The sequence below is a fragment of the Schistocerca serialis genome, chromosome 8 (genome assembly GCF_023864345.2).
Source record: "Schistocerca serialis cubense isolate TAMUIC-IGC-003099 chromosome 8, iqSchSeri2.2, whole genome shotgun sequence".
Classification (NCBI taxonomy): domain Eukaryota; kingdom Metazoa; phylum Arthropoda; class Insecta; order Orthoptera; family Acrididae; genus Schistocerca; species Schistocerca serialis.
This window is the reverse complement of record NC_064645.1, coordinates 549,338,007-549,354,859: the sequence shown is the minus strand read 5'-3', so window position 1 is coordinate 549,354,859 and position 16,853 is coordinate 549,338,007. Positions and strand designations below refer to the sequence as shown.

The following is a 16,853-nucleotide window of genomic DNA, read 5'->3' as shown; positions in this document are numbered from 1 at the left end:
GGTTTGAGAGGTCATTGCCTGTTGGTCTTAAAATTTTGTTCATTATACACTCCTATAAAGACATTATCAGAGGCTCATTTTTAGTAATTAGCTACCTTATTTGGGAAGTTTACAATAAGAATTAAGCTGAATGATAATGTTTTGAGCTACAGTAAAACCTTCCTGAAGAGTTTTTAAGAAAAATGTGTGTTAAAATCCTTGTAAACCTCTATTACTTTGTTCTTTATTGTTAAATAGGCCGGTAAAACTTTAACATAATTTATGAACAGAGTAAAATTTCCTGCAGGTGCTTGACATACACATAGTACTATAAAGGTCTTATTATGAAACTCTACTGCTGTTGAGCAGATGTCCATATTTTGATACAACCAACATGTATGTTCTTAAATGTATGATAATTCCTGAAAGAAGGGGCAACTCGTCTTTCTCCATTCCTGCTTTACAGAAGTGAGATGGTGACCTAGATCATGTAGCCCTTAATGTATCTGTACACTCCTGTGCAAACAAAGTGTTCAGAGAGGCAGATTATGTCAGCTGGGTTTGATGACTTTAATTCGTCAGTTAACACTCCTGGTACTTGTTAAAACATTCCACCAACTAAACTTCTATAAGGCCACTTGAATGCTGTATGTGCTTGGCACAGGTTACTTTAAAATAACTGGTAGTCTATTAAATGTAACTTACCTGCACCATTTATATCAATTTCTCACTGCTTGTGTCTGTATATGTGTGGATGGATATGTGTGTGTGTGCGAGTGTATACCCGTCCTTTTTTCCTTTTTTCCCCCCTAAGGTAAGTCTTTCCGCTCCCGGGATTGGAATGACTCCTTACCCTCTCCCTTAAAACCCACATCCTTTAGTCTTTCCCTCTCCTTCCCTCTTTCCTGATGAGGCAACAGTTTGTTGCGAAAGCTTGAATTTTGTGTGTATGTTTGTGTTTGTTTGTGTGTCTGTCGACCTGCCAGCACTTTCATTTGGTAAGTCACATCATCTTTGTTTTTAGATATATTTTTCCTACGTAGAATGTTTCCCTTTATTATAACGAAGAAAGTAGTAAGTTACACAAAACCATGTGTACCGCTTGGCTAAATGTATATTAGAGTTTATAATATCATTAAATATGAGTAAGTTATTGAAAATCAACACCCATGACTTACTTCCTGTCATAAGCATCTGATCTACATCATTATTTATGTTCCACTGCCAATTTATCTTGTGATAGGAGTTAAGGTTCACTTAAACATGAGACAGAAGAGAACATTCTTTATTACCAAAGGATTCATGACATATTAGTAGCAGGCTTTCAGTTAGCAGCTGGTTTTGATGAAGTCTTCTTTTTTGATTTCTTCTTTGCTCGTTTAAACCAAGACCTTGGACCAAGTGCAAATGGGGCAGTTCCATTTGTCTCCAGGAAGAACATCCCAGAAGCACTGCAGAATTATAAGAAGTCACTATTCTCAGCAGTTCAGTATACTTTAAAAAAATTCAAAGGTTTAACAAATATGTGTATGGAATACACGCAACGTAAGAAAGTAACGTGGACATATCAGAACCAAACTATTTAACGGCGCACACTTGAATATGTAAGTCTTTATAAAAATCTATGTATCCAGTGATCAATTTTGTCAATACATCATAGGATATGGAATGTGTCAGTTTTACAAGTTTGTTTTGGTTACATTCTATGGTATTACATAAATCAGTTTCATATTAAAGTATCTAAAACTTAGGTTCTATTACAAAAAATCTGTTAGAGAAAAATAAATATGTTTACAATAATAAATAGACAGGATCACAAAGTCTAGGAATGTATCTGAGAGTTACAGGTACATGGATATTATACAATGTGGTTCAGGAACCCTTCTGTAGTGTAAATAGGAACTGCCTTAAGTTTTTTAAACAAGAGTTCATCATCTACTAAACACTTAATTTCTGAAGGAAGGGCATTAAAAATCTTAACAGCCACTGCAATAGAACCCCTTCCTCCTCCCATTAACTGCATCTAGCTCTCAGTTCTGCAGCTACACCCATGATCAACAAACTATTGTAAAGTAAGTAGATTGGGATGCATTTCATTTAGCTACCTTTCTCACCAATTTATGTACTACAGGAATAATGTATACATAGGTTAACAACAATTGTAGTTTCTGCACTTTAAAGTGTTTCTTTTTTTTATTTTTGCAAGCAATTTATTTTTTCGGATATTAGACATCTTTTATGGTACAGGAATGGAGTTCCTCATCTACATCTGTACTCTGCAAGCCACCTTATGGTGTGTGGTGGAGGGTACTTGGAATACCACTGTCACTTCACCTTTTTCCTATTCCACTCGTGAATAGTTCGCAGGAGGAATGATTGCTAGTAAGCCTCCCTGTGAGCTCAAATCTAATTTCACCTTCAAGGTCTTTTTACCAGGTATACATAAAAGGATGTAATAATATATTGGTTGGCTTTTCTAGGAACCACGTTCCCAGAACTTTAACAGCAAACCACACTGTCATGCAGAATGCCTCTCCTGCAGCATCTGCCACGGGAGTTATCTGAGTATCTCTGTGATGCTTTCACCCTTGATAAACTAACACGTAACAAAATACACTGCTCTTCTGTTGATCTTCTCTATTTCCTCCATCAGTCCTATCTGATACGGATCCCAGTTTGACAAGCAAGTACAGGTCTAAAATGGTTTCATAAGCTGCCTTCTTTATGGGTGGACAGAACTTCCTGAGGACTTGTTTCATGAATCTCAGTCTGGCATCTGCCTTATCCATATTTGGTTTAGTGGTCATTCCACTTAAAATTGCAGTATATGCACACTACCGGTACTAGATAATTTATAGATGGGACTGTTCTAGTGATTGTTCTGCAATTGTGTAAACATACAATAATGGGTCTTTGCCTGTTTGTGTTCAGTATGTTATATGTGTGATGTTGAGGGTGAGTTGCTAATCACAGTCTTCCTGCATTTTACTACAGTTTTCTAGTGTTTTGACTTGTCTGTATATGACAGCCTATTCTGCATCTACATACAACAGCCTTATCTGCAAAAAACCTCAAGGAACGTCCAATGTCATCCACTAGTCACTTATGTATATTATGATAGGTAATGGCACTGTACCACCCCCTTGGGTGTATCTAAAGTTACTTTCATATCTGAAGATTTCTCTGTAATGAGAATGACTTGCTATGTTGTGTGTTTATTTTTGAATTTGTTGAATGCTTCACGCTTGGCTCTCCTTATGCAAAAATTTGGGTTTGTTCAATTTGTGTTTGCCTGTGAGGCTTTGGCTACATTTAAATTTGCAATTAAGCCCTCTTTTCTTTTGTAGCAACTGTGCAATATGGCTGTTGAACTACAGTGGGGCTTTCCCACCCCTCACAACTTTGTTCTGCACATACCAGTATCTGCGCAAGTAGTATTGTGCAATACTGTTAAACTTTCTCCTTTGATGCTCAACTTTTTTGGTACTAGTGATGAAGTTTTCATGTTGATCACTCAGATAATCTGAAATATGTTTCTTGCCGCTCTTGCTAAGCAGAAATATCTTCCTACTTTTCCTTATATTCCTGTTACAGCCATTCAGTGATGCTGATTCCATGTTCCATGATAATGAGTTGTATAGCTTGGGCCTGTTTGTCACCAGGATATCTAAGATATTGTCTCTATGAATCAGTTCTCTGTTGAACTACTCAAGGTAATATTTGGAGAAGATGTTTAGAATAATTTCACAAGTTTCCCTGTCCGTGCCACTCACCCTAATCACTTGAGTCTCTCAGTCTATAGCAAGAATGTTGATATCTCGATCTAGTGCTATAAGATGATCAGGATTTTTACACAAAATGTTCATAAAGTTTCTCACTACTGATCCTGAGGCAGGGTTTGATAAAAGCATCCAGTGACTGTGTTTGATCCACTTTAATACTTGTCTTCATCCAAATTATATTGCATTCAGAATAGTTACTAAGCTCATTAGATACTATCATAATTTTTGTGGCTGTAAATTCACCTCCACCTTTGACATTCAATCTACCTTTTTGATGGCTATTGGAGCAAGCCTCTAGGACTGACCCAGACTTTCGTACGTCACTGTGTGTGTATGCCCTGCACTCGCACAGTTGCTGTGAGCCCTGCACGGGGAGAGACTTTAACTATTGTTGTCGTGGCCTTGTCTAGCCATGAAATAGTATTTTCGGTATTTGCATAGTATATTATTTGCATTTCTGAAGGAACAGACACTGCGGCGCTCAACAGCTGCGTGAGATAAATGAAATGTATTTAAATTGCTAATGCAATTAGACTTCAGCTACACTATTGATTAGTGACAAGGAAAATTTGTGCCTGACCAGGAATTAAGCCCAGATTTCTTGTTTATCGCAAGAAGTTCCCTTAACCACTTTGGCTATCTCAGCACACTTCCAGGACCGACCCAAACTTCCATACATCAGTGTGTGTCTACATCCTGTACTCACTCACTTGCTGTGTTTCCTACACATGGAGAGACTTTGTTGTATTGTCGCGGCCTAGTAAAGTCTTGAAATAGTATTTGCAAGGTCTGTGTTATACACTGAGGTGAAAAAAGTCATGGGATACATTCTAACATTGTGCTGGACATCCTTTTGCCCAGCATAATGTAGCAACTTGACATCGCATGGACTCAAGTCGCTGGAAGTCCCTTGCAGAAATACTGAGCTGTGCTGCCTCCATAGCTGTCCATAGTTGCTGAAGTGTTGGCACAGCAGGTTTTTATGCAAGAACTGATCTCTCAATTATGTCCCATAAATGTTTGATTGGATTAAAGTTGGACGATCTGGGTGGCCAAATCTTTCACTCGAATTGTCCATAATATTCTTCAAAGCAGTCATAAACAACTGTGGCCTGAGCTGAAAATGGTTCCAAAGTAGACGAACATAACCATTCCCACTCAACGATTGGTTCAGTTTGACCAGAGGACCCAGACTATTTGATGTAAACATAGCTTAAACAATTATCCCCACTATCTTGCACAGTGGCTTGTTAGCAACTCGGCACAGTTGCAACTTGGGTTCATGGCTTCGCGGGGTCTGTGCCGTATTCAAACCCTACCATCTGCTTTTACCAACTGAAATTGGGACTCATGTGAGTAGGCCGTGGTTTTCCAGTCACCTATGGTCCAACCGATATGGTCATGAGTCGGAAGAGAGACAGCAGGCGATGTCGTCCAGTTAGCAAAGGCACTTATGTTGGTCATTTGCTGCCATAGTACATTAACAGCAAATTTTGCTGGACTGTCATAATGGATACATGTGTCATACATCCCATGCAGTTGTTAAGTGAAGGCCTTCGACCACTGTATTGACCTGGTGAGAGGTAGTGAGTGAAATTTGACTTTGCAGATCTCGAAGTACTAAGTTTCCCACGATTTCCAAAATGGAGTGCTCCATGGGTCTAGCTCCAACTACCATTATACATTAAAAGTCTATTAATTCCCATCATGTGGCCATAAAATGTCGGAAACCTTTTCACATGAATCATTTGAGCACGAATGGCAGCTTCACCATTGCACTGTCCTTTTATATCTTGTTTACACGTACTATCGCCATCTGCATATTTGCATACAGTATCGCTATACCATGATTTCTGTCACTCAGTATGTGATTTACTACACAATGAATTCATATCTGAAGGACATTGCATAGTACATCATATAACACAAACACTGCAAAGACTATTTTCAACAGTCTGCAATGGGGTACTCTGTGAAAATGCTTTTCGTAAATCTAGGGGTGTGGAATCTACCTGTTGCTCCTCATTCAGAGTTTGCAGGATATCATGTGAGAAAAGGGCAGGCTGAGTTTTCTAAGGACGTTGCTTTCTAAAATCGTGTTGATTTGTGGACAGAAGCTTTTTCATCTCAACGAAATTTGTTAGATTCGAACTGAGAATATGTTCAACAATTCTGCAGCAAACTGATGTTAAGGATATTGGTCTGTAGTTTTTTAGGTCTGTTCTTTTACTTTTCTTATGTACAGGAGTCACCTGTGCTTTTTTCCAGTCGTTTGGAATTTTGTGCTGTAAGTAAGAGGTAAATGTCGTAAAGTAGTCATTGTAAAACCAAATTGGGATTCCATCCAGATGTGGAAATTTATTTGTTTTCAACTCTTTCAGTTGCTTCTCTCTGCCAGGGATGCCTCTTTCTATGTGCTTCATATGGGAGTCTGTGCAATGATCAGTATCAACACAAAACAGAAGATTTCAGGCACTCCGTACAAGCTTATTGGTTTCTCAACTTTCTGAATAAATAATGCTATCACTCAGTAGCAGCATTAGTGCCATCTTTTCTTATATGTCTGTCACTTCATAGTATTGTGTTGGTGTTTTATGAATTTTCAGTTCATATGATATTTTTAAATATTTATTACCTCCTGCATCTGAGCTTTAATTTATAGTTTCCTGGTACAAAGACCATAACACATGTGTTATACCTTAAACCATGTTTTCACAGGCACGAATAAGTTTATACATGCATACCCTCACTACCATTTGTGTTAAGTCAACTTACATGTAGAAACATCTTACTTGCATGCTGTCATGACACTGTGTGTGAAAGTTACGAAAGTCACAAGGCGTTCAACTTCCTTGCATGAAGTTGCTGCTGCCATCATCGCCTGCAAGCTTCAATAACTGCCACTATAGTTGGATGTGTTTAGTTTGACAGAACACGTCTTGAATAGTTTATGTATGTGAAAAGTCAGTTTCATGGAAAAATAATGGACTTAGTCTTCAGCTAAGTATATGAGACGATCAAAAAGTTTCTGTTTGAGGTCATTATTGCGGTATATATGCAACATAGAATGACTCCAATGCAGATGTATAAACACCAACATGTAGGGGGGGGGGGGGGGGGGGGGGTATTAGTGTGGCATTTCTGTCTTTCTGAGGTGCATGCAGTAAATGCAGAAATGTGAACTATGATGATATTATTACCAAATGTGTCCAAACAGGACCGACATGCTGTTGTTCTTTTCCTGGCAGCAAAAGAACAAAACCCGGGAGACCTCCATCAGAGAATGGAGAAAGTGTGCAATTAAGGCGAAATGTCCAGGAAAACTGTGACAAGGAGTGATGCTGCTTCATGATGATACATGTCCTCTTGTCGCAAATGTCATAATGCCATCTCAGGTGGGAGATACTCGAGCACGCGTCCTGTAGTATTCATCTTCCTCCTTGCTATTATCATACCTTTGGTCTCTGGAAAAAAGCCAAGAAGTGCTGATGATTCCTGTCAGACAGAGATGTGCAGCAGGCAGTTATGGACTTGACACAGCAGGTGTTTTGCCAAAGTGGCATCTTCAACCTGGTGCATTGGTGGGATGATTACCTCAATGCTCATAGCCATTTTGCCTGACTGGCATACAAATTCTAGATGCATGATCCTTAGACAGACACTTTTTGGTTGAATCTTATAAATAAATATTTTCTAAAGTGGCAAAATGTTCTTAGACCATGTGATGGGAATCTCATTTTAGCATTCAGCAATTACTTGTAACAACTTATTTGTAATAATGTAAAACAGCATTGTTTTATGTGGTGAAACAGATTCTAAAAAACTGTTACTGGGAGTGTGAACTTGCTTAGGTTCATGTTACTGCAGAATAGTCAGTCCGTAAAAGTATCCTTTATTTCAGTATAGTGATAATTTTCTTGCTTTAGTCACCAAATGTAACTGTTCCAGTGAAGTGGAAATACAAAACTTATTTGCGCTTTTAGAAATCTGAAGCAATTTTTGACCTTAAATAAAATCCTATGTAAATACAATAGTGCTCGTAGTGGTGCAATCATTGATTAATGACTTGTACAAAGTTGTACACAATTTGGTGACAAAATTAAGTACTTTATCGATAAAGGAAATATATTTACAGTGCTTGTAAAAAAAAAAAAAAAAAAAAAAAAAAAGCAGAACTGTTGAGATAACCTTATTTTCGGAAGTACCTTCAGTGTATTGTATATCCAGTACAGGTGCCCCCGGTCGCCAGATAATGCAATGTTAGTTGTAATATAATGTGAACTGGCATGGTGTTTTGGATATTTGTATTAGATTTTTAGAGCCACAGGTGTGTCTCAAAAGGAATTCAAATTGAGTTTAATGATTCAAAAATGATTTTCAAACGAAACAGTCCTTACTAGTGTATTGGACGTCGTCAAGCGATTCCTCCAAGACACCCACTTTTGTACTCAACATTTGCAGATCCATTTTTCTTCATTAGTATCACTATAAGCTCTACTGCTAAAAGCTAATCAACTCCCACACTCATTATTTGCTATCCTTGCCCATACTGTATGAGTAACTTCACTTGTCACCACCTTGAAAGTTGTAATGCCATCTTCAGCATGTGAAATGTTCATTTGCATGGAAGGGTAGTATTGGGGGGATGCATATGCAAGTAATTCATGCCTGTGGAAACCTGGTTATTGGTCATGTTGCGAGTTATGCAGGATAAGGGGGGTGGGGGTTAATGGCTAGTGTTAATTGTATGTTGGTTGATGCCGGGGAGGGGGGGGGGGATTGCGGGGAGAAGAGGAAGCTAGTCTGGCCTCCGGATAGATCTCATGGGATGTAGAGCTGGGCAGGAGGAAACAAAGCCCTGCCTGCCTTCCACAGTGTAGACACCTTAACTCTGGTTAATGCTTTTGTGAAAGCAGAAGGTATGCACGGAGGTAAAGACCTCTTAAATATTGTTCATAATCAAAACTGAAATCATGTTATGCATTGGCATGCATAATGAAGAACCTAATTGCAGCTTATCACTAGGACAGAAACAATATGAAATAGAATGGAGTGCAACACAATATCACAGCAGTCAACAATGATTACATTACATAGCTCTGTCAGCTATAGGGTTACCAAATCACCCAGTTTATCCAGATTCCAATCAATTTTTAATGCTCTGTTGCAGCACCCAGTTGCAAATTTATAAAACAGTAAAAATAAATAAATAAATAAATAAAAATAAAAATATTTTTGGACTTATAGATCAAGTTGTTTTGTGATGTCAAGTGTCATCTGGTGGACTTAAATTGAAACTTGGCATAAATTGGGAAAGAGAAAAGCAGGTAGGGAGCATTTCAGGCTTTCATTGAGTGTCGTGACATGGGTACTTGATCTTCAGCTTCGCTCCTCTAGAGTGGTTACTGTGTCGTACATCATGTCAGCCATGATCATGGTGTCATCACTGATATTAGCTGTTGTGATTGTAGAAAACCTTTCGAATATGTCTCAAGATAACTATAAATGTGAATTCGGGGAAAATTCTATGAATGAGTTACCATTTCTAAGAGAAGTGCTACATATGAGGCAGAATGCTTGATGTGCATGTAAGTCTCAAATATAAATAAATGTAATTATGTGCAAGAAAACAGTGCATGCAGAGCCTGTAGCTTTATGTTCATGCATGATTGGTATCTTATATATAGGGTGAAGCGAAATTCGCACACCCGGGCTTCGCAGTGCGACTCCTCACATGCCAGCAGTAAAAAAGTGTCTGTCACAAAATTTTGTCCGGCGAGTACATCTGGCAGAAAAAAGATGGTTAAGAGTGGCAATCTGGCAACACTGTAACCACATGTATGGTAACTACCTGTGTCAGCACAGTTAGTAGTGCTGTACTGTTGGTTCAGTGATAGAGTTTTGGGTTAGCATGCAAGAGGTCGTTGGTTCGATCCTGGGTTGGGTTGCATTTTTTTTATTTGCTAATTTCATTCTGACATTTCATACTGCAATATACACTGTTTCTTAGGTCACATGTATCCTCAATTTACAACCTTTTGTAATGCTGAACATAACAAATACGTGGTTAGACAAATAAGAAATAGACAGTTGAAACAAATGGCCTGTCATAGGACAGAATAGCTACAAAAGCAATATCAATTTCAAGATTCTAAAGATAATAGCACAGTGCAATAACACAACTTTTCATTTATACTACATGTAATATGAGTGCTCAGAGTCGCACATTAGCAACCAGTAATAATAATAATGTCCGTATTAATGACCGCATGACGTTCATAACAGAATATGTTGTCCTCAGAACAACAGATGCTCAAAGTGACCTCCCTGCATATCCAAACATTTCGCAACCTGCCGGACCATACAGCTATGGTTCCTTTGCAGCAGAGCTGCATCCACAGTAACAAGAGCAGCATGAACACTTGCTACCAATTCTTCCACATTCGTCGGCGGAGTAGAGTACATGTGCCTCTTCAGGTGTCCCCACAGGAAGAAATCCAGGGGATTTAGGTCTGGTGAATGCCGTGGCCATACAACTGGACCTCGACATCCAAGCCATTTCCCTGGAAATGTTCTGTCCAAATACTGTTGCACATTAATTCCAGAGTGTGGATGTGCACCATCATGTTGGAACCATTTCCTCTGCCAGACATATAGTGGAACATCTTCCAGCACATCAGGCAGATAGTTTAAGAGGAAGTGCAGCCAACCGGTCAGGCAACATGTAGGGGCACACACCCCTGTCACCCAGTATTCCGGCCCAGACGTTGATACCAAAGCAAACTTGATGTCCAGGGTTGTGGGTGATGTGCGGGTTAACCTCACACCAATGGTGGGTATTGTGCAAATTGAAGACACTCTCATTGGTGAATGTTGCTTCATCCGACCATATTAAGGTGTTCACGAATTCATAGTTGGCTTCCTGTTGTTGTTGGAACCATTCTCAGAATTGCATCCGGCGATGGTGATCTGTGGGATGCAGGTGTTACGTGAAAGCATAATGATAGGGGTGCAGCCCATGCTCGTGCAGCATGTTAACGTCCGTGCGTCGCAAGGCACGCAACTGCCGTGCTACGCTACTTGTACTTCACTGAAGTTCTTGATGTATGACCTCCAGAATAGTTTTGGAGTACGGCGAGTCCATGGACGACCTCTGTCACACAGTGATGGAAGGAGAGAACCTGACTCCCGAAGGCGCAGCTCCAGATGATGAAACACATTTTCATCTGGATGGCGTCGACGAGGATTTCTAGCAGCGTACTCACAAGTGGCAACACCAGCCCCGTTGTCAGATGCACTAAAGATCAGAAGTGTATCCACATATTCATCGTTTGTGTATGCCATACGTCTGCCACACTGGTTTAGAGGTTTACAGTCAGGAAATTCGACACGTGTATGCATGTACATTGGAGTCTGTCACAAGTGCATTACTCAGCTGGCAACCAGTCCCTGTCTGGTGGACACCGCAAACAGTATAAACATGTAGTCAGTCCTGTGAGCTGTTCCACCTAACGTGCCTTTCCCCTCTGACAGATATTGTTCTGCGTGATTCATCCCAATACCGATAATTGTGAAATATTGGGTTTCGAATTACACTGTTTCCCTAACAGTAATAGACATAAGGTTTCTACAATCCCATCGATAGAATAATAATAACAATACTAATAGTAATGTATTGAGATACGTACTAAACAGCATGCAGTTACAAAACTCAGTGTTGAAAGGCATAATTAGTGGGACCATGGTGATAACACATACAAATAGTAATTGAGTTTGGACATTATTCGCAAAGCATTTTGCTAGCTCTACTGGTAAGGTAGTCCCTAAGGAAATGTAATGAACCGGAATGAGGCAAAAATAGTAGTTGGTACTAATCTATGGGACCATTGGAGGAGGGTACAAAGAAAACAGGTTTCACATCTAGTAAATGAAGTAGTGTGAATAAATTCATGCTTACGACGTGGAAAGGGCTGACCAATCTTCCATTTCTATGATTGTAGTATGTAAGTGCAACTGTTTCCTAGAGGACCCACCGCAATCGCTGTTGACAGTTAAGATGCCAAGTACCATACCACCTGGACTACATTTACCAAATAAAAAACATACGCCTCAACCCAGGATTGAACCATCAACTTTGTGCATGCTAACCCAAAACTCTTTTCACTGCACCAACTGTACAGCATTACTGATTTGTGCTGACAGAGATAGTTACCATACGTGTGGTTACAGTGTTGCCAGACTGCCACTCAACGTTGTTTTTCTGCCGGATTTACTCGCCAGACGAACTTTTGTGACAGACATTTTTTAATCTCTGGCATGTGAGGAGTCGCGCTGCGAAGCCCCAGTGCTCGAATTTCGCTTCACCCTGTATAACTTATTACTCGTCTCATTTTAAGTGTATTTACTTTCAGGTGTTTCTTTTCTATATCACAGAGTGGGAGATGAGATATTATGGGTCAAGTTAATATCAAAATGCACAAAAGATAAAGAAGCACAAGTGCACATCACAAAGAATCCTGAGTTCTTACAAACCTACAGCGAAAGTGATCTGAAGATAGGAGCAACTGAGGCAGTACACTCATTTCATACCGTATAACACTACCGGAGATTAATGAAAGACATTTGCAAATGTATGAGCCTCTTAAATCTTGCTTCATACCAGAAAATATTTTTTTCATTACAGTTATGCTTTTCCTGGAAAATCCTCTGGCTGAATGATATGCACAGTTTCTTCACAGTGTCTCCAGTTCCCTGTACAAACAAATATTGCATATTGAGGGTGAAAAAAGACTGCCTTGAATGATATTGTGTCAAGTTGTGATGAAGCAAGCCGGAATATTTGTACTTCCCCTCTTGTTTTGCCATATGCCTCCTTAAAATTCATTTCTTCCTTTCTGACTAATTAACATTAACACAAGTGAATATAATCTGCATTTTCATAAAAGAAAGGTTGGCCCTCATTTTTAAAGAATATAACACCAGATCTAATTTTATGCTTAGTTTTGTGTATGTAATTGATTTTCTAATTTATTTCGACTATTCCTAGTTAGTATCTTTGGTTACAGGATGAAATCAGTATCTGTTCCGTAACTTAAATTCTATTGTTGACTTATAAGCAAATATAAATTCTGTACTAATTACAAACATTTGGAGGAACACCTAATAGTATCCTTAAAGGATCTATTTGGCTCTATTAGAAAACATGTTAGCAGAGCCGATTCTTAATTAATTCCAAATTAATTAACTGTTTTGGTAAAAGTATTGTTTGCGTAATGATATATGTTAATTTCAGCGTTTAACCAAATAATTCAGCTGAACCCTTGAAGTAGAAGAAACTGTTAACAAGAACCAATTTTTCAGTGTATTCAGTTAATTGAAAGAGTTAAGTTTTAATTGTAATTTCTGCAGCGTAAGAATTGAACAATGTGTAGTTTCAGTACCTATTATTGTGAGGATGTTTAAGGGCCTGATTTTTGGTCCCGAGACAGTCAGTCCACGGCCGAGTTCCGGACGACAAACACGTATTGGTTAAGGTACGTTTACACTGGGATACATGTATCGCGACATGTATGAGCGACATGTCAATTTGACATGTCGCGATACATCACCTCATACAAAAATTCACGGAACTTGTATGCGGACCCTCCAGCTCATACATGTCGCGTATACATTTTGTATATCGCTTTTTGACCATATACGCGACATGTATGAGCGACATTTGAAGAACTCGCGCATGCGCAGTACTATCATTTCCTGTCGTCTTGTCGCCTGCCGCTTATTTTGACGATTAGCGCATGCGTAGTACCAGGCTCTTTGGCGGCTGTTTGAGTTTTGGAGGTGCCGACTATCGTTTCGACGTTAATGTATCTGCATAGAACATCAAAAAGTGCCGTATGCAACATTATTCTTCGTGTTTGCGAGGCCATTGTGCAAGTTTTATTCCAAGACGTGAAGGTAAAAATTTTATATATATAACGGTATGTAATACATTCTACAATTTTTTGATGCATCTGGCACATATATCAATTTTTTGCTATTATTCCGGCGGCCTCGCGTGATAATGTTGACAACGGATGCCGACAATCGTGTGTGAGATGTTGGCATTAGCAATCGTGCGACAATGCAAATGTTTTGTAATGAAATCTTCGTTTCAAGAGGAATCCCCAGTGGCCAAAAAACGGAGTGTTACTGCCAACTGATCCTCTGGTGGAATCGCTTCCCGAAAGTTTGTGTTGGTTTTGGACACAAGAGGAGCCACAAGTGATAACAAACCGCGGAAATCCTCCATACTCATCCTAACATAATTTCTAAAATATGCGCCATCCTTTAGCGTTAATTCGCGAGAAACTCTCTCTGCCATCATCTACGCTTCCTCCGCCTTTTCTTCCTATCATCTTCCAAAAAAGCAAGTGTACCAGCACATAAAAATGTGAAATCTTCCAAATCGTCGTCGAAAGCTATCGCACAGTGATACATATCAATCAGTGTAAACGCACGCTCATACATGTATGAGGTTGATACTTGTCAACTCATACAAGTCGCGATACATGTCGCAAAGTCGCATATACATGTATCTCATACATGTGCCGATACAAATGGCAGTGTAAACGCACCTTTAGATCAACAACAATGTATCAACTTATTCTGTGAAATAAGTGTAATACAAATAGGGGGTGTGTTAAAACAATGACAGTGTCTGTTCAATACATTCCTTATGATCCCAAAAGAACTGTGAACTGTGCAATTAGGTTTTTACTGCTCGTAGATGTTCAACAGTAAACTATTGTAGCAGTATGTGGATGTTTGCCTGCAAACTATTAATGAGACTTATCGAAAGTTAAACAATAGTGCACTGGCCATATAACTGTGTATTATTGGGGAGGGGGGCTTGTGAACAGTGAAAGTAAAAACTGTGAAACGCATCTGTGCAACTATTGACTAAATGATTTACATAGTCAGTGTCAAACTTACATGCCCCTATTTTTCAGACAGTGTAGCACTGCAGTATGTCGACACCGAGGACCATCAACAAAGAATTAAAGCAGGCGAACATCACAAAGTCTACAAGAGAGTGCTAAAAATAACTTTGTTCCCGTAAAAGTAAAAGCTGTCTTATTCAAATGTGACAATGACTAACTTGTTAATGTGTTTGGATATGAATGCTTTTTATTCTGTCTTTGGTCATTATATTAGCAAATGGATGAGGCGTTATCATAAATTAACTGTATTTTATAGGTTAACTCTTAGCAAAGAACTTAATTGGGAAAGTGAGAAAAAATGCTGTAGCCTATTTGAGAAATAGAAATGTTCTTGTGGATGACAGTTAAATGTTTGATGAAGTAAATCACCTAAAAATGTTTCTAAGTGAACAGCTAAAATTGGAAACCAGATGAATAATTTTAGAAAAAACTGTTTCTGACAGGTGGTATGATTTCATGAACATTTGTTCTGGAGATGAATATTCAGAACTTTTGAAAACTGTCCAATACTTTTTTTGCAGTCCCTGCCCACAATGCAGTTGTGGAAAGGATATTTTCCATGTTAAATATACACTGAACTGCTGAAAGAAAAAGACTTTCTGTACAATGTATAAATAACTTGCTGATAGTCAGTTACAACTATAAAGACTTTAGTTGTGCTCAGTATTGTGATTTGCTTAAGATAATTCAAGGAAGCGAGAAATATGATTTGTAAAACAGTAAGCCATTGTGGTTCACAAAAAGAAGGTTTGTAATATCCCTCGGTTTTTTCATTTGAAAATATGGTAACTTTAGACAGTTAGGTAACTTGGCTGTAGAAAAAATTACACACTTTCCTGCACACCAGGCATGCAATTGCTCTCCCTCTTCACTCCTCAATCTGACACCGTTACATGAAATGTGAGCCTTTTACCATAAGAATAATGCCCATCATCTCTGACACTCTAAAGTGAAAGCCTTTTTACTTTATAAAGTTTCGTTTTATTATATCCCGCGATATCCGATTTGAGTTAACTCTGTGTATTCACAAGGAATATTCTTTGGCCAGATAAGGGCAGTCAAAATGATCTGTGGTATATGAACTATATGTAGAAAATTGAGCATTTTGGGAATCGTAACTCTGGCTCCCAACCATTTTTTGGTCGATAAAATGGACTTCTTTTTAAAATAAACTGTTGCAGCCTGTTAGTAGATCCTGGATTGGATGGGAAAATGATTTGCCCTTCGATTACACTTCTTTAATCATTTTGTGAAAAGGTATACACTATTCTGCAGGTTTCAACTAGAAGTCTAAAAGATGAATTTGATCGTCAGTCAGTACAAGGACATTTCTGATGTTCATTATATATCTGCATTGACATAAAGACTTCACAAGAAACTGTACAGTACATGGCAGAGGTTGCATTGTACCACTATCAGCTTTCTGTCATATTCCATTTGCATGTTGAGCAAGGTAAAAATTACTGCCCAGATTTCCCTATACATGCCCTAACTGCTCTTGCCTTTTTTAAAATGATTCCTACAACAGATATACATCGACCAGTCAGAACATTGTGACCCCTACCTAATAGTCAGTATGTCTACCTCCGGCATGGATAACAGCAGTGACTCATCATGGCCTTGGGAGGCTGCTGGACTGATTTGGCATCACATCTGCACATACAAGTTACCTAATTTCTGTAAATTCTGGGGATGGAGGCGACGAGCTCTGACGCCACGTTCAATTGCATCCCAGATGTGCTTGAACAGGTTCAGATCTGGCAAGTTGGAGGGCCAACACATCAAGTGGAACTCACTACTGTGCTCCTCGAACCACTCCATCACAGTTATGGCCTTGTGACATGGTGCAGTATCATGTTGTAAAATGCCAATGTTGCCGGGAGACATGATCGTAGTGAATGGGTGTGCATGGTCTGCAACAATTGTGTGATGCTCCTTGATCATCATGGTGCCTTGCACTAGGTCCGCAGGCCCATGGATGCCCAAACGAATGTTCCCCAGAGCATAATGGAGCCACCATCACCTTGTCTCCGTCCTGCAGTGCAGGTGTCTAGGAGCTGTTCCTCTGGAAGATGATGGATTTGTGCCCTCCCATTGGCATGATGGGAAGGTA

At 39.2% G+C, this 16,853-nt stretch overlaps 1 protein-coding gene across 1 annotated transcript in view; it reads right to left on the bottom strand.

Moving 5' to 3' along the window:
• Positions 1-1,248: 1,248 nt before the first annotated feature.
• Positions 1,249-16,853, bottom strand: part of LOC126416446 (pancreatic triacylglycerol lipase-like) — a 177,012-nt gene continuing 161,407 nt past the window's right edge. The window contains exon 7 of the mRNA XM_050084172.1: positions 1,249-1,430. Within this exon, the coding sequence (XP_049940129.1) occupies positions 1,304-1,430 (127 nt within the window). The 3' untranslated portion in view covers positions 1,249-1,303. The remainder of the gene's footprint in view (positions 1,431-16,853) is intronic.